Genomic DNA, 19,486 nt, shown 5'->3' with positions numbered 1-19,486 from the left:
AAAGAAGAGGATTTAAGGCTAGACACTGCAGGGGCTTCCCTGGTGGTGCAGTGGTTGAGAGTCTGCCTGCTAATGCAGGGCACACAGGTTCGAGCCCTGGTCTGGGAGGATCCCACATGCCGCGGAGCAACTAAGCCCGTGAGCCACAACTACTGAGCCTGCGCGTCTGGAGCCTGTGCTCCGCAACAAGAGAGGCCGCGACAGTGAGAGGCCCGCGCCCCGTGATGAAGAGTGGCCCCCACTCGCCACAACCAGAGAAAGCCTTCGCACGGAAACGAAGACCCAACACAGCCAAAAATAAATTAATTAATTAATAAACCCCAACCCCCAACATCTTCTTAAAAAAAAAAAAAACAGACTAGACACTGCACCGAAAAAAAAAGAATGAACTTTTTAATTAATTAATTAATTTATTTTTGATGTTGGGGGTAGGAGTTTTTATTAATTAATTAATTTATTTTTGCTGTGTTGCATCTTCGTTTCTGTGCGAGGGCTTTCTCTGGTTGTGGCGAGTGGGGGCCACTCTTCATCACGGTGTGCAGGCCTCTCACTATCGCGGCCTCTCTTGTTGCGGAGCACAGGCTCCAGATGCGCAGGCTTAGTAGTTGTGGCTCATGGGCCTAGTTGCTCCGCGGCATGCGGGATCCTCCCAGACCAGGGCTTGAACCCGTGTCCCCTGCATTAGCAGGCAGATTCTCAACCACTGTGCCACCAGGGAAGCCCAAAAAGAATGAACTTAACTGTAGGTTTTTCACAGGTGTTCTTTATAAGGTTGAGGACATTCCCTTCTATTCCTAGTTTTCTGAGCATTTCATCATGAATGGATGTTGAATTTTGTCAAGGGCTTTTCCAGCATCTACTGAGATTATCATAGTTTTTCTTCTTTATTCTCTGTTAATGTGGTAAGTTACATTGATTGATTTTCAAATGTTAAACCTATCTTGTATTCCTGGGACAAACCCCTGTTAGTTATGATGTATTCTTCTTCTTCTATGTTGCTGGATTCAATTTGTTAATATTTATATGAATATCAGCAGTGTGCTTACTTTTTTTTTTAACATCTTTATTGGAGTATAATTGCTGTACAATGTTGTGTTAGTTTCTGCTGTATAACAAAGTGAATCAGCTATACGTATACATATATCCCCATATCCCCTCCCTCTTGCGCCTCCCTCCCACCCTCCTTATCCCACCCCTCTAGGTGGACACAAAGCACCGAGCTGATCTCCCTGTGCTATGCGGCTGCTTCCCACTAGCTATCTATTTTACATTTGGTAGTGTATATATGCCAACGCTACTCTCTCACTTGGTGAGCTTCCCCTTCCCCCTCCCCGTGTCTGCAAGTCCATTCTCTACGTCTGTGTCTTTATTCCTGTCCTGTCCCTAGGTTCATTAGAACCTTTTTTTTTTTTTTTACACTCCATATATATGTGTTAGCATACGGTATTTGTTTTTCTCTTTCTGACTTACTTCACTCTGTATGACAGACTCTAGGTCCATCCAGCTTACTACAAATAGCTCAATTTCGTTTCTTTTTATGGCTGAGTAATATTCCATTGTATATATGTGCCACATCTTCTTTATCCATTCATCTGTCTATGGACACTTAGGTTGCTTCCATGTCCTGGCTATGGTAAATAGTGCTGCAATGAACATTGTGGTACATGTCTCTTTTTGAATTACGGTTTTCTCAGGATATATGCCCAGTAGTGGGATTGCTGGGTCATATGGTAGTTCTAATTTTAGTTTTTTAAGAAACTTCCATCCTGTTCTCCGTAGTGGCTGTATCAATTTACATTCCTACCCACAGTACAAGAGGGTTCCCTTTTCTCCACACTCTCTCCAGCATTTATTGTTTGTAGATTTTTTGATGATGGCTATTCTGACCAGTGTGAGGTGATACCTCCTTGCAGTTTTGATTTGCATTTCTCTGATGATTAGTGATGTTGAGCATTCTTTCATGTGTTTGTTGGCAATCTGTATATCTTCTTTGGAGAAATGTCTGTTTAGGTCTTCTGCCCATTTTTGGATTGGGTTGTTTGTTTTTTTGATATTAAGCTGCATGAGCTGCTTGTAAATTTTGGAGATTAATCCTCTGTCAGTTGCTTCATTTGCAAATATTTTCTCCCATTCTAAGGGTTGTCTTTTCATCTTGTTTATGGTTTCCTTTGCTGTGCAAAAGCTTTTAAGTTTCATTAGGTCCCATTTTATTTTTGTTTTTATTTCCATTTCTCTAGGAGGTGGGTCAGAAAGGATCTTGCTGTGATTTATGTCATAGAGTGTTCTATGTTTTACTCTAAGAGTTTTATAGTGTCTGGCCTTACATTTAGGTCTTTAATCCATTTTGAGTTTATTTTTGTGTATGGAGTTAGCGAGTGATCTAATCTCATACTTTTACATGTCGCTGTCCAGTTTTCCCAGCACCACTTATTGAAGAGGCTGTCTTTTCTCCACTGTATATTCTTGTCTCCTTTACCAAAAATAAGGTGACCATGTGTGCGTGGGTTTATCTCTGGGCAGCAGTATGCTTACTTTTAAAAAATTTTTATTAAAGTATTCACACAGAGGAGTGTACATCATAAATGTAGAGTTGATGAATTTTCACAAACTCAATACACTGAACTGAAACTAACCAACATTTTTCTCAAGAAACAGAGCTTTACCAGCAGCTAGAAGCCCCCTTCAGGTTGCCTTCCATTCCCTGCCTTCCTGCCTCACAAGGATAGCCACTAACCTGGTTTCTAAAGGGCAGATTAGTTTTGCCTGTTTTAATATTATATGTAAATGAAGTTATACAATATGGACTCTTTTACATTTGGCTTCTGTCAACATGTTAGTGAGATTCACCCGTATTTCATTCTCACCAATAAACTTGCTTTTGTTTTCAAAATTTAAATATACTTTTAAAAACAGGTTATTTACTCACTCAGTTCTGAAGTTTTTAAACTGTCTCAAAATACTTAAGTTGGGAGCAGGGGATACTGCCCCTTAGTGCTTGAGCTTTGAAACTGCCTTGGATTTTACTTTTGACCCTTGAGGTAGCTTTCAATTTACTGAACATTGCAGAAATCACTTATGATATTCAAAAGCTATAGAAAATTATAGCCTGTCTTTTCTGTGGTTTTAGCCAGATGGCTGATTTTTAAGGATAGTTGGTATGAAATATATATGTAATTTGTATTTCATGAGTGTATGAATGAGACAACATATGTGATAGTTGTCTTAGAAGATAACATTCTATAGAGTCTGAGGATTATATTTGGGATCTACTTTTTATTCATTGTCTGTAAGGAGAGGGGTTACTAGCAAGGATAACGTTTTAGAAGATAAAACTTGATGGGGAAAAAATTCTAGAATAAAGAGTGTTGCTCCTTCACACAGTTGTAACTGCTTTTGTCAAACTGTATGTCTCTCTCCTTTAAAAGAGGGAGATAGTGTACCAATTTGTGACATAATTTCTCATTCCTTATTTTGTTAGTAAAATATTTGGGGAAAAGAAGAGTATGGGGTTTTGCTCATAAATGTAATTTGTGATTATTTGTGAATTTGTACAAATTTGTGAATTTGTACAAATATCAAGTCGATGAGTGATTTTATTTTAGGAGAGCACATTAAGGGACAGTTACAAGCTGGTTTTTCACTCTTAAGCTAATAGTTTTATTAAGTAAAGGGCAGAGGATATGAAAATACCTGTATTTTTCAAGGTAAGGCGTTTAATTTCATTTTTTATATATTCATCTTATATACACTTGAGGTGATTTAGTCATCATTTAAACAGAGTGTAACTTAGATTTTAAAAAATATTTTATTTAAAAATTGTGTATTTCTGATATAGAGTTGATCATGTTTTTAAAGGACCCATTAGTGGTGGAACTTTCAAGCCCTGGACCATTGACCTCAGCCTTGTTCCTGTTTCTTCACAGCATGAAGGAGACTGAAAGAGGACCGCTTTCTCCCAGAGTTCTTTTTAATCAGCTTTGTCAGAAGTGGGTACATCTACATTCTTAATATAAATAATCATGAGTTACAAAACACTAACGTGTTTATCACTTAATATGAGTAGTTTGACTCTGACTGTGACATGGCTGTTATTGCCTAGACTACCAAGAGAAAGAACTAACATTCGTTTAGTTGCAGCTGTGTGCCTTATCTAAATTATATCTCATAATACTCTGAAGAAGTGATTGTTTATCCCCATTTTATATATAAGGAAACTGAGACCCCCCAGAAGTTGAGTAGCTTACCTTGTTTCATGGTGACAAAAATAGGGTTTAAATAGATATCTGTCCTGACTCAGAAGCCCATGATGTAATACCATAAAGTGAGAAAATTATAGAATTATAAAATCTAAGAGTGTTATAATAGATCATCTAACCTAGTTTTCTTATTTTTAAAGATGAGCTTTGAGGCATGCAGAATTTAAGTAAATTTCCCAAGATATCACAGTATATTTAAAAACAAAATACTTGTGTGCTTAGAAATAAACACATGTCATAAGGGACCTGACATTCATTTATTCCTTTATAGAAATTTGAGATCAACTACAAGTAGTTGCTAGAATCCAGGGGTACACAGCTTATAATTTATTAAAAACAGACCCTTTCAGGAGCTCATAAACTAGTCCAGTCCACAATTAGTAAAATATGTAGAAACAAAATTCTTTAAATGTGAACTTGCATTTTTGTATATCTCCAGGTTTTAAAATTTCATTTTTAATTTAAGCTAGTTACCTAAGCCATGGTATTGTATTATATTTTACTGCATTTTATTTTATCTCATAGTATTGTACCAATGTTGACTTTCTTTTTAAAAAAAGTTTATTGTGGGGCTTCCCTGGTGGCGCAGTGGTTGAGAGTCTACCTGCCGATGCGGGGGACACGGGTTCGTGCCCCGGTCCGGGAGGATCCCACATGCCGCGGAGCGGCTGGGCCCGTGAGCCATGGCCACTGGGCCTGCGCGTCTGGAGCCTGTGCTCCGCGGCGGGAGAGGCCACAACAGTGAGAGGCCCGTGTACCGCAAAAAAAAAAAAAAAAAAAAAAAGTTTATTGTGGAAAGAACACAACATGAGATCTACCCTCTTAAAAAAATTTCAAGTGTACAATATGTTATTGTTGACTGTAGGTACAGTGTTGAACAGATCTCTAGAGCTTATTCATCTTGCTTGACTAAAACTTGTTCATTAATTAGTAACTCCACTTTTCCCCTCCCGCCTTTCTAGGTACCTCATATAATTGGAGTCATGCACTATTTGTCTTATTGTAACTGACTTATTTCACTTAGCATAATGTGCCATGGTATTTTAAATGTAGTCCAAAATATGGAGGGTTTATTATATGTTTCATTTGGTTGCCAGGTGCTGTTTTTTCAAAGCCTAAAGAACAAAAAAGGCCTTTAAAAGTCTCAGAGACCTGGGTGCCTCATATAGTTAAAAAGTTTTTAGGACATTATGTACTTTAGAAATCTGTTTTTGACTCTCCCCAAAATAACTTTGTTTTGTGTCTTTTTTATTTTCTGGTTTTATAGAGATTTGTAAACATTTTCTAATTATTATTAAAATGATAGGTGCTCATAGATAAAAATTCAGACTACTGTTATCTGTTTTCTTTATTCTATCCAAAAGTGATTATGCATACATAGACATAAAAATAAATTGTTTGCAACTTGCTTGTTTTGCTTAATGTGTTTTATACATCTCTCTATATTAGTACATGTGGCTATAACTTATTTGATTTTACATGTAGATATGTGCGTATATGTGTGTGTGTGTGTGTGTGTGTGTGTGTGTGTGTATATCATTGCACTTACGAGAGTATGTCTGTGGGATAAATAGAATTACTGGATCAAACGTTATTTGAAAATATTTTTAAATTGCATTTTCTTTTGCTTTATTGTATTTATTTTAAAAAGAGATATGTGTATATTAACAAAAGTGATTAAAAAGAAAAAGTCAGGTGAAGATTTAAGCCATATATGTTGGGTCTATTTTTGGACTTTGTTCTGTTCCATTGATCTATATGTCTGTTCTTACCCCAATACTGTACTGTCTTGATTACTATAGCTTCATACTAAGTCTTGGAATTGGATGGTGTGAGTCCTCAAATTTTCTTTTTTTGGGGGGGTGGGTTACTGCTCTAGGTCCTTCACTTTTTTATGTGACTTTTAAATTAGTTTGTCAGTTGGGATTACATTGAATGTGTAGATCAGTTTGGAGAGAAATGACATCTTAACAATGTTGTGTCTTCCAATGCATGATTATCAGATACCTTTTCGTTTATTTAGGTCCTTGATTTTTCCTCATCAAAATTTTATGTCTTTCATCCTATGAATCCTGCACCCATTTTGTTAGATTTACCTTAAGAATTTCATGGGTTTTTTTAATGGTAGTTATTGTAATTTGGTACTTAAATTTTTTTTCAATTTCTAGTTGTTCATTGCTAATATAGAGAAATACAATTGATTTTTGTGTATTGACCTTTTTTCTTGCTTCCTTGCTCAGTTCACTTACTGGTTAGAGTAGCTTTATGTAGATTCTTTGGGATTTCTTATGTAGACAATAATGTCATTGGTAAACACAGACCATTTTATTTCTTCTTTTCCAAGCTGTATCCTTTTATATATTTTTCTTACCTTATATTGCTGGCAAGGATCTCCAGTGTGGTGATGGAGTGATATAATAGACATCCTTGCTTTGTTCCTGATATAAGGGGCAGAGCATTCAGGCTTTCACACATAAGAATGACAAGAGCTGTAGGTTTTTCATAGATGCCTTTTATCAGGATGAGGAAATTCTCATCCCTAGTTTTTTCTGAGAGATCTTATCAAGAATGGGTATTGGTATACCTTGATTCCTGGCCCAGAGAAAATGAGATAATAAATGTTTGTTGTTTTATAAGAAAAAAGAATGGGTATTAAATTTTACGGAGTGCTTTTTCTGCATCTATTAAAATAATCATATATTTTTTAACCTGTTGAAATAATGAATTGTATTAATGGATATTCTGAATAGCTTTAGTGAACATATTTGATTTACAATAAACTGTATGTATGTAAAGTGTAATATCAGTTAAGTTTTAACATATGTATACACTTGTAACACCATTGCCACAGTCAATATGATGAATGTATCTGTCACCCCTAAAAGTTTTCTTGGGCCCCTTTGTAATCCCTCTCTGGACTCCTTCCCCAAGCCCCGCCCCAGGGCTACCCCTTACCTATTTTTTGCCACTATAGATTAGTTTGCATTTTTTAGAATTCTGTATACAGTTGACCCTTGAACAACACAGGGTTTTGGGGCACCAACCCTCCCTGAAGTCAAAAATCTGCATATAACTTTACAGTCAGTCGGCCCTCCAGATCCCAGGTTCCACATTTGTTGATTCAGCCAACTGAGGATTGTGTAGTACTCTAGTACGTATTTACTGAAAAAAATCTGCATGTGAGTGGACCCATACTGTTCAAACTTGTGTTGTTCAAGGGTTAGAATCATACAACATGTACTCTTTTTTTGGTTTGGCTTCTTTCACTTGGCATAATTATTTTGAGATTCTTCCATGCTGTATGCATACATTGATTGATTTTTGAAAGTTGAGCCAATCTCTTGAAGATTCTGTTATAATGGTGATTGTCAGACACTTTGACCACTTGTGATGAACTGTTGGGAGCAAGTTCTTCAGCTTTCCTCTGGCTTTTTTTTCCCCTTCAGTATCTTATTTTGCAATAGTTTTGAGACTCACAAAAAGTTACAAGAAGAGTACAGAGTTCCTGTGTACCCTGCATCCAGCTTCCATCAGTGATAATATCTTATATGATAGTAGTGCATTGTCAAAACCAGGGAATTGACATTAACATAGTACTATCAACTCCGGTATAGATCTTATTTGGGTGTCACTAGTTTTTACATGAACTCTTCCCTGAAAGGTTCAGAGATGCTAGAGTGATTCTATGTCTCCATTCTCATTCATGCCCATTTTTAAAAAATATTTATTTATTTCGTTGCATCGGGTCTTAGTGGCTGCAGGTAGGCTCCTTAGTTGAGGCTTGAGGGCTCCTTAGTTGTGGCATGCAAACTCTTAGTTGCGGCACGCATGTGGGATCTAGTTCCTGGACCAGGGGTCGAACCCAGGCCCACTGCATTGGGAACTCGGAGTCTTAACCACTGTGCCACCAGGGAAGTCCCTCATTCACGCCCACCTTTTTGCTTCCTTTATTCCTTCATGTTGCTAACTAGTATTGATGTGCTGAGCTTTCTTTGGGTTTTGTCCATGAAGAAATTACACACACACACACACACATATATATTCCTAGTTTTGTGATATTCTGTGGTGTGTCACGTACCTTAAGGATGCCATCAAAGTCTCAAAATAAGTTGAAAGTTCAGGGACTTGCCTGGCAGTCCAGTGGTTAAGACTCCTCGCTTCCACTGCAGGGGGCATGGGTTCAGTCTCTGGTTGGCCTGGTCGGGGAACTAAGATCCTGATTGCATGGCGGCCCAGCCGAAAAAAAAGATGAAAGTTCAGTATGCTATATAGTATTCTGGGTATGTTCTTCAGTATTATCTTCTAATTTACTAATTTACCCTTCAACTGTGTATAGTTTAGAGTTTATCCTATTTTTTGTATTTTTATATCTGTAGTTTTATTTTCTTCTAATATTTTAATTTGCTATCTTATATCTACATGTTCTTATTTAAATTTTTTTCTATTTTTTGTAGTATCTGGGCTTTTATTGGCAGTTATGCCTTTATTTTATGCTTTTGGACATTCTCAACATATTTATGGCAACACCTTTGGGACGGTTCTATACAATTTATTTGGAGTGAAGTAAATTCATTTCAGTTGTTTTTAACATTAGATTTCTTTATGTGTTTTATAATACTGGATTGTAGTCTTCCTTGGAGTGAATTTTTTGTTCTTCTGCTCCTGTCTTCAACTCCTTTGCTTTCTCCCATCCTCTCCCTTCCTCATATCCACCTCCTCTTTCTGCCTAAAAATTTTGAATTTTATGATAGCCTCACCCCTTCCCTCCAGGCTGGCCTTGGAGATCCAGCTCTCTTAATGATTCAGTTACCATGCTACCCTGGTTAGCAGATGGGAGAAGAGTCTGTAGAAGGTTTGGCTCAGGTTCAGGTCCCTAGGCTGTGCCTGTGTTCTGTTGTAACCTTAGGTAACACTTGCCTAAGGGCTTCCTTTCAGGCTCTTGGTAAGATCAACCATCCTTAAACAATGATCCTGGCTCTGGTCTCTGTCTGAAGTACTTTTAGTTTTCTTTACCCTTCAGGGCTGAGCTCTTTCAGGCCTAGAGCCTGTCAAGTCTGTTTTTTAGTCTGCCTACAATTTCATGTTCTAATATTTTTGTTCTGTGAGATTTTTTTGTATTGAATCCCACTTAAGCCTTTTTCGTTTGTTTGTTTTCTCTTTTTATATTTTGTTATGTTTGGAGCAGAGAGAGTTTTTGGATTATGAACAGACTGATTCATCTGCATCCAGAAGACATCTCCATGAAGTCTCTCTTGTTTTAAATTTCTTTGTCTTGGCAGTCTGTTCCTGTTTTATGAGTGTGTATACATTTTCCTCTTAGAATTTGAGATTTCTGAAAGTTCTCAACTCTTTCCCGCAGTAACGCTTTCACTAAGGCACAGTTCCTGTCAATGTTTAGAGTTTCCCTTGTTTTGAATAGGGTGAATTTTTTCATATATTTAGTGATTTTACTATGTTTATCCTTTAAGTTTGAAGGTCTCTTTTGGTATTTATTGGTAGAGATTCTATAAGTCATCATATGATTTGTTCCCCAGCCCTAAGTAAAAGAAGAAAGAAAAAAATCTAGGTTTATTAAATGTTCTTCAGTGGTTTAGAAGGCAGTAAGTGCTTTGTGCATGGTTGAGATGGAGCTATAGGTAGAGACCTGGTGAAGACAGTTTCTCCTTTGTTTGGGAACTATTTCTTCCTGTGTGTCTGCTTCGAAAGCCATAAACTATCTGCTCCTACCTGCCGCCTGGCTGTGAGGCTCTCTGAAGGATCCCCATTTCCCCTCCCAGTCTTCTACTTCCCAGGCCTTTCCTGATACCTACAGCCTAAGTGTAGTGTCATGCAATTTCTGCCTTTATGAATTCCGACTGGGGAGGCCCTAAGGGGGTTGGAATTTGTATCCATCTTGGTTTCTGTCCTCATCTCTGATCTAGGAGGTGGGCACTATCCACCACACGCAGAAAGGGAAGCTCACCAAGGGAGTAAGTGACAGTGTTCTCTACATCATGCTGCTGTTTGCTACTTCTTAGCAAGAGTGAGTAACTGAAATGATGGTTCCTGTTGCAGGCTAGATTCGCCAGTAGTTCAGAGAGTGTTTTAGCACCAGGGACTCATACTAGTACATTACTAGGATGAATATTCATTATGAGATGATGAGGAATAATGCTTAAAGTACTGGACTCAAGAATCAGAAGACCTGGATTTATGTCAGTGGCACTCAACTTGTTCTTCAGTTTTCTCAAGCGTAAAGCGGAGTTTGTATTACAGTTGTCCCTTGGTATCCACAGGGGATTGGTCCCAGGACCCCCGAGGATACCAAAATCCATGGGTGCTCAAGTCACTTATATAAAATGGCAGAGTATGTATTTATGAATTCCTTAACAGCACTGTTGTGTACATCAAATGAAATATGTGGTATATATCATAATAAGACCATTGTAAACTTGTACTACCATGAGACAGTCTTACTATTTTGTATTATTTTGACAAAATTCTTTCTTCGTCTTAGCAATAGAGCACTTTTTAAATTTAGTAATTGTTTGCATTTAAGGGAAAAATATTCATTTTAGCATTGAGTTAATTGCAGTAAATATTACTTTTTAAAGTTACTGAAATCAGCTAAACATTTGCTGTGCTGATTTCTCCATGAATAACCCCTTATCCTTTTATTTAATTAATACACAGGAAATCTGATTGTCAAATTCATAAAATGAAAACCTTCATAGAGATAACAGTTTATAGTTCTTTATATTAATATAAATAATCTCTTGCTTTTCTTTTGGTTATATAAGGTAGGAAGATAATAGATCACAGTAGCTTGGGTTTGAATACTGCTTTTTTACCTGCTGTGTGACCTTGCAAATTAAATAGTCCCTCTGAACCCTCATATATAAGCTAAAGAAAATAGTACATTCCAAGCTTGTTTCAGGATTATGTGAAGCTTAACATATGTACTATACTTGGCATGTAGTAGTTGCTTAATAACTGTTTAGCCATATTATTCTCAGTGTACTGAAGATCTCATCCTAATTGGAAGAGTAATCATATTTTGTCTTTCTATTTATAGAAAAAGGAGTAAATTGAATCTTTGAATATATGTTATGTCAAGGTGATTTTAAATAATAATAATATATCGTTGATAAAATGTTCTTTTTTTCTTTCCTGTTTTTAAATCATAGGGCCCCTGGATTTAAAAGTTTTCAGCAACAGGACAGTCAGGAACTTCTTCATTATCTGCTCGATGCAGTGAGGACAGAAGAAACAAAGGTCAGGTTTCTTTGTGTTTATCACATATTCTCTTTAAGAAGAGGGTACAAAACTGAAGGAATTTTTACCAAAATTTTAATGTACGTTTGAGAGTAATTTGATTTTTTTTAAACTTCTATTTACTCTTCTCTTCCCCCCACTTTTTTGCCCCTTCTACCAGAAGATTATTTTTTCACTCTTTCGCAACTCTGTTACCCTTTATTAGTTAATGCCCTGTGGCTATAAATAACAGAAATTAATTAATACTAGCTTAAATAAAGAAAAGGGGATCTAATAATCCAAATAAAGGGGGATATAGGACAGGAAGGTTCTCAGGAATCCGGAAAGTATTCTCCTTTTCCCCCCAGTTTCTATGGCTCTATAGATTTCCTTTACCCATCTCTCTGTGGACAGAGTAGTTTCTTTGTTTCCCTGTCTGAATGGTAGCACCTGACCACCATGGCTTGCTGCTTGTGAATCCCAATTCTAAATTCCCAAAAGAGAGAAGTCCCATTATCCCATGTTGGATTGCAGTCCACTCAGGAACCAGGAAATTGGGGTCCCAGCCTCCTGGATCAGGGACTGTTTCTGAGTAAAAAAGGACTGGTTAGATTTCCCAAACAGGGTTTATTGTAATCCTGTCCCTTAATTGATTGGCTGTTGGTTGACTTTAATATTAAATTATATTCACCTTTTTTGGTGGGGTCGTATGCAAATAGTATACAATTTTTCAGAGAAAATACAAGATATTAAAGATGCAAGATATCAAATACACAGCACATATCCTCCACTTCCTCCCTTTCTCTCTCATAGCAGACCCTGCTCATCATTCATAACAGTTCCACTGAGTCAGTGTTCAGTCTCAGAATCATTCTCAACACAGCACTCTGGGCAGCCCCTGCCAATCATAATTGTTAATAACAGGTGAAATCCTGTTTTCTGTTCAAGGTGAATACCCTTCTTAATCTAAATATTAATATGGTAGTAGAGCAACCAGGTGAAAATGAAGGGCTGATATGTTTGTGGTAGGTGTTTACTATGTTACTAGGCAGGGTGGACCCTCCTTTTGTTTTTTAAATTCTACTTTGTTTGAATTGTACATAACATTGTAGTGTTTCTTTACTCCTAATGGCCAGTTTTCAGTGAAGAGAGAGTTATGGTTCTAATATTTTTTCGTAAATTATCTTAAAGAATGAGTTAAGGGCTTCCCTGGTGGCACAGTGGTTGAGAGTCCGCCTGCCGATGCAGGGGACACGGGTTCGTGCCCTGGTCTGGGAAGATCCCACATGCCGCGGACGGCTAGGCCCGTGAGCCATGGCCGCTGGGCCTGCGCATCCGGAGCCTGTGCTCCGCAAAGGGAGAGGCCACAACAGTGAGAGGCCCGCATACAGCAAAAAAAAAAGAATGAGTTAATTACACCCTCCTGCTACCAAACAGTGTATATTACAATCCTATCCTTAATTGGCTGTTGTTAGACTTTCATATTAAATTAGTTGAATTCAGCTTCTGAAGGTGTCATTCCTTTTCTGCCATCTATTTTATATATTTTGATTATGAACCCTACTACCTTCTATTTAGATTTACGTCTATCATCTCTCTTAGATTGTGGTCTCCTCAAGGAATGGTATCCCATGTGCCTTGCACACAGTAGTGCTCAGTGAATGTTGAATATGTTGTCTGTGCTTACCCCCCGCCCCACGCCCTTTTTTTTTTGTTGGCCACGCCTCATGGCTTGTTGGATCTTCGTTCCCAGACTAGGGATCAAACCTGTGCCCCTGGCAGTGAAAGCACCGAGTCCTAACCACTGGACCACCAGGGAATTCCCTGTGCTTACCCTTTAAATGGAAAGTATTTCTTGAGAATTTGAATTGGGAGGAAAACAGTCTCTTAAATGATTTATACTAGCTAGTTACTTGGGGATTTGCAGTTATTTTGAATATGTTATAATTTGAATAAACTGTTAAATTGACAGGGTAATTCTGCGTTATGTTTTACCTGTAATTTGTTTTGAAAAAAGTCAGTAAAGAGATTTGTAATTAGTTAAGTTTTGGGACATTAACACAATCTCCCTGAGCTAATATTTGATCACATTTTCTTAGATCTAGAAACTGATATCAAGAATGGAGATTCAAACTTAAGTCTTTCTGACCTCGAAACTAATTATCTAATTTTATCCAATACTGCTTATTAAAGTTTAATTTTAATTCTTGGTCATCAGTGACTAGTATAAATAACCCATTTTTTAAGCTTGCTATTTAAAATTTAGCCATAATTATTTCACTATTTGAAAAAAGTATTAACTCTGATTTAATAACTATGATATATTGGTACTCTTATTGAAGGGGTCGATGCAAGGTAGTAAGGTGGAAAGAGATGCTCTGTCTTTGTGTTATGAGTAGTAAATGCATTTTGACCTTCTGATCCTACAGATGACATAGTAGTTACTTTAGGATTAATTCAAACCATCAGTTGCTAGAATAATATTTTTTCCCCTATGATTTGCAGGATACATTTGCTACATGGTGGTCATGTATCATTGTAAGTGGAATTAAAAGTCACTCTTTGCAATGTTTTTCTCTGCTGATATTACAAATAAAACAATAAAATCTATCCCTATAATTTTTTTCTGTTTTACTTGTATTACTTGATGGCATTCTTTGTTACAATTAAATTATTCTTTTGTCATAATGATACATTATGATGATTCACAGTATCTTGAAAACTCAGGCAGTACAGCAGGAAACATTGGTTTTTGAAAGCTCTTATCTTTCTTCCTTTATTTGAGGGTTTTAGATGGTGTGGCAGAATTAAAATGTCAAGTCTGTGGATCTATTCAGTCTCGTAAGCAAGGACAGTCGTGCCAGTCAGTTACAGTGAGTACCCAAGCAGGAGCTGCATTGTCTGGCCTGGGAACTCTGCAGCTGTTAATCGGGCTGCTGTTGTAGTTTGTCTCTGCCATGTGTTTTTTGCTTGAAGGAAGGTTACAGCGGTATGTCTGCCACCAGACTCTTCTAGTGATGATTAAAAACTACTGACCTCTTTTCATATTGTTTCACTAGGGTCTTTTTCTTATGACTCTGAAGTCGAGGAATATAACTCGCTGAGTAGAGAGCTAAAGAAAGGGATCATTTGTGCAAAAATTCTAAATTTTTTATGTGTGAAATAAAAAAAATAAAATTCACAATAAGAACTTCTTTTATAGGCAGCCTTTTTACCTTAGAAATATATGCTTCTTTACTTTTTTCCTTTTAATTTGAGCTATCTCTAAATGAATGATAATTACATTTGCATTATCAAAGATATATCGCTTTAATACATTACTGGGTAAGATTATTTTAAAGGTAGAATATCTCAGCTAACTTAAATTATGAGTGTTTGCATTATTTTTGAAAGAAGTTTAACATGGAGATTTGAACTAGTCGAACATGGGTACTGCTAAATGATTTATGTGCCGTGGTTGTTAGTCACTCCCTAACCAAAGTCTTTTTTTTTTTTTTAAACCTAAATGGTTCAAAGCACAACAATGAAAGGTTGGAGATGGACCTAAGCCTATTTATTTTATTCAGCTTGACGAACTACCTATTAACTCTTTAACAGTTTAGGGCAGAGAATATAAATTTGTGGCTAGGATAAAATAAAAAAGCAGAAGTCTAATAGTTTAAAAGTCAATCATTTCAACAGCTTAATTGTTTTTACTCTTTTTTAAAAGTGTGATATCATAGCTTACATTTTAGAGTATGGTGAAGGCTCATTCAATTCTACTGAAAGTCGTCTGAATGTTCCAAATTGTAGAATAAATTTACAGACTTCTAAGTTGAATTAGAGGCTTTATCTTTAGTGGCTGGAGAGGCCTTTTACAGTTATATTAAATATTTATAGGTGAACATGGGTATTTATTGGCATCTTTCATTTAAGTCCATTAAAATTTCTCTTACATGGAATTCACACCATTCTAATTTTCATATTTTAGTTTAATAAGTTCTCTGTTCAAGGTATAAAAGTCAAGTTGAGCTTGGACAATATCCAAATTATATAAACTTTCAAGTTTATTGAGTCTGAATTGGAGATTATTTCAATACTTAATAGCTTCTGGGCCACATTATTTCAGTTTCTTTCACATATATTTCAGGAGAGTGTGACATGGTATGGATTGCTGTATGTTCACTTTTACACCCTACTTTGTATCTATGTAAGGTATACATTGCATTAACTTTCAAAACAACACTTGAAGAGAATAGTGAGCAGTTCTAGGAAATAAAATGTGCTGATCATAGGCTAGTTAATAAACAAAACTCACTTTCATAATTATTGGGGGAGGGTGTTAAAAACTTACTGTAAAACATCACACATACAGAAGAATGTGTACCAATATACATATACTTTAAAGCATAATATTATTATAAATGTTATTAGTACTTCTCCCTACCACCACCCCCAGAGTTAAAAAAGAAAAAGAATGTTATTAGTACCATAAAAACTACCTCTTTTTTTCAAATACTTCTTCCTTATCAGAGGCAACCGCTATTTTGACTTTTACAGAAATAATTCCATTGCTTTTTCTTATAGTTTTTGAGAGCTACCTCTGTATGCTTAAATAATATATTGTTTAGTTTTATAAAACTGGGGGGGCTTCCCTGGTGGCGCAGTGGTTGAGAGTCTGCCTGCCAATGCAGGGGACATGGGTTCGTGCCCCGGTCTGGGAAGATCCCACGTGCCGCGGAGCGGCTGGGCCTGTGAGCCATGGTCGCTGAGCTGGCGCGTCCAGAGCCTGTGCTTTGCAACGGGAGAGGCCACAGCAGTGAGAGGCCCGCGTACCGCAAAATAAAAAAAGAGTCAGCTTTCGATTCATTTATTCTCTTCAATTTCTACTTTTATCTTCATTAACTCTTTCCTTATACTTTTGTTTGGTTTGATGTCCTTTTCTAAATTTATAAGTTGGCTGCTTAATTCATTTGTTTTTATTCTTTTCAACTGATTTAAATATATAAAGCTGTGAATTTTCTTCTGAACGGTGGGAAGTATCTTGGATTCTGATATGCAAAGTTTTATTATTCTCTGGGAAGTCTGCAGTTGGGTCTAATTTCTCTGACATAATAATTTTTTAACAGCAGATTTATGTATCATTTTCACACCAAGAAGTCCAGGTCTAACAGTGGTTTCACATATATGAAAACCTGTGATTAATACTTTACTTAAAAAATATATTTTGAAGAATAATTAATAAGCTTTCCCCTCACCCCACTGTTAAAATGTGAATTAAAGATTAAATTCATCCACTAAGTAGGACCATAATTAGTGTAAAAGATGATAATTTATTAGCTTAAATGTCTTTATTTTTGGAATATATATAGTTTTATTCTGAGAGTTTTTTGTGAGGTTGGATCTTTCCTAAAACACATGCAAGAGATGTGGAACCATAAACCTTATCATTTACTAAGAGTTGCTAATGACTTTAACACATGATTGTTATTGACAACTAAATTCAAATAAAACAGTTAAGATTTGGGCTCTTGCTGTGGAGAATATTCTGGACTTTAGTCATCTATGTATATAAGTAAAATAATCTACATGGAGGTCATAGTGACCAGTTTAATAGCTTCTTATATATTTATATTAAGATTTTCTTCATAGGTAAGAAATTTCCTATGGTCTATTTGTTACTTTTTGTCCTAATTAAGGAGTAAATTATTTTAGGGACAGAGTGGGGGGAGAGGAAGAGAGGGGGCAGGAGACGGGGAGAGATAGGGGAGAGAAGGGAAAAGGAGAACTTACTCTAAACCTATAAGCAAAATGAAACCAGGCTGCTTGCTTTTTGTCGACTGAGGAGAATGCTTTAAACCCAAGAGAGAACCTAAACTTGGGAATCTTGACTTTTGTTTGGGGGAGGATTTGGCATTAGAGCGTTATTCATTAATGGAATTTTAGAACTAGAAGAAAGGACATATTTGATTTTTTAAAAAATTCAGTCATTTTATTTTACTAGGGAATTGAGATCCACTGTACCTTGCTGTTTGAAAGTCCTTCTCTTATTACGAGGATGAGGCTCGAGTTGATTGGCACTAAAACCAGATTCTATTTACAGGAACACAAAATAATGCTTTGAAAGAATATATTCTAGTATAGATTCTTAATAAATTCTTATTACTTTGTTTTATAGCGAATACAAGCTGGCATTCTCAAAGCATTTAACAACCCAACTACTAAAACTGCTGATGATGAAACTAGAAAAAAAGTCAAAGGTATGTTGACTCTTTCACTATTAAAACTTTTTTCTAGAAGAAAATATTGTAAGTTTCTCTTTGGGGCAGGGAAAGGAACTGAGCATTATGTGAACTAATGGCCTTAAAAGTAGGGTGTACTTACTCCTGTGGCTGCAAGATAGTCTAATGAGTCATCGAAAGAAAATGTTAGAATCCATGTGAATTTTAAAAAATAAAAATAATATCAAATATACAGATTGACACTGATGCCCTTAAGTGAAGTATCTTATGGGAGACTTGAAAGGTTGTTGAAAGTAGTAACCTCGCTTAGAAGTTCACTTTTATCACATTGTATCATTTTGCAGTTAAAGTGTACTTAGATGGGTGGATTTTTGGATATTGTCTAGTCTTAACTAGACAAAATGCTTCAGTGCTCCAAAAATTCTCCAAAAATTGCTCCAAATGCAAGGAAACCATTATTTATGAGAGTACTATTAAATCAAGCATACATGTCTACTCCTAATGTTGAGTCTTCATCAGCCAAAATATGAGGCAGAAACAGTGATTAACTAATCAAAGATGATCATTTACAGTGATCAATATTTAAGTGTGGATTTATATCCCATGTTATTAACGATTTACCTTGTCTGGAAAGTATATTCTGCCTTGAGATAGTAACTAGTGGTAATGTGTAGTCATCATTTATAGAAGATGTTTAAAAATATTATTTGTATTTTACTCTCTTTTTTAACATCTGGTTTTTTTTGGTAGCATTATGTGTACATACTAATTATGTGTACATACTAATCTGTAATTTATAAACAAATATACATACATTATGATTGTATATGACAAACTTTATGTGCAGTTAAAGGTTCAAGATTTTGAAAAATACACTCGCAAGTATACTTGTTCTCTTGTTTTCAGATAGTGCCATCTAGTGCATGTTTAGAATAACTGCTCATTTATTCCTTCACTTCTTTCCAGTTTTGTAATCTTAACCTATTTTCAATCCCTTGTACAATTTTTGTTAATGAAACATCTTAGTTTAACATAACTTCTAAATAGTTATCATCATAATTAATAAATATTTATTGATATATCCAGATAAAAGTCTGCTCTGTCATTCAGTGCTTCAAGTAATGTTCTAAAATGATTTAAAACGTTTGCATGAAATTTGAAGGTAGAGATCAAAAAACGATAGAAGAAAAGTTTGAAAGAGGAGTGAATACGTTTTTTTAATATGTTTTTCCCCATGGTTTACTATGGAAAATTTCAAACTTCCATTAGAGAGACTAGTATAATGATGACCATGTACCTGTGTGCCCATCACCCCGCTTAAATTACATTCAATTCATGGTGTATTATGTTTCATCTGTTCTCCCCCAACTACATATTATTTTGAAGCAAATCATAAGTACAATTTTCTTTTATTTATAAATATTTCCCAAAGAGAATAATTTTAACATTTTTATGTAACAGGAGTTACATATATAACTGAGTTATTAATTGCCATGTTAGTTCTTTATCCTATGCAGTGTTTACTTGTCTTTTACTACTCTGTTGTTTCCATAGTTATGGTCCTGGCATTTGTAGTCCTAAATCATAATCTCTTTTCCCATCCCTCTATCTACCTCTAGGATAGGCACAGAGGCTTTAAAGGGTTTAGTTGGAGCAGTTGAGTGTGGTATGAATATGGTTAATACTCTAATTATTTTACTTCTTAAGTTTAAGAACAGTTTGCTATTTCTTTGAGACTACAGTAGTTGATAGTCACATTTTCTCTGTGGAATTGTA

The 19,486-nt window shown here is 36.0% G+C and overlaps 1 protein-coding gene across 2 annotated transcripts in view; it reads left to right on the top strand.

Moving 5' to 3' along the window:
• Nucleotides 1-19,486, top strand: part of USP45 (ubiquitin specific peptidase 45) — a 63,506-nt gene that overhangs the window by 26,519 nt on the left and 17,501 nt on the right. The window contains exons 8-10 of one of the 2 annotated variants that reach the window (XM_082669052.1): nt 3,856-3,986; nt 11,423-11,510; nt 17,647-17,728. In XM_082669052.1, coding sequence (XP_082525178.1) covers nt 3,856-3,986; nt 11,423-11,510; nt 17,647-17,728 — 301 coding nt within the window. Of the gene's footprint in view, nt 1-3,855; nt 3,987-11,422; nt 11,511-17,646; nt 17,729-19,486 lie in introns of those variants that run through there. The other variant, XM_082669053.1, reaches the window with a different exon arrangement.

Source organism: Grampus griseus (assembly GCF_964374135.1).
Source record: "Grampus griseus genome assembly, chromosome: 13".
NCBI classification, from domain to species: domain Eukaryota; kingdom Metazoa; phylum Chordata; class Mammalia; order Artiodactyla; family Delphinidae; genus Grampus; species Grampus griseus.
Note: the sequence above shows the minus strand (reverse complement) of the source record. Positions and strands in the feature narration are given on the sequence as shown.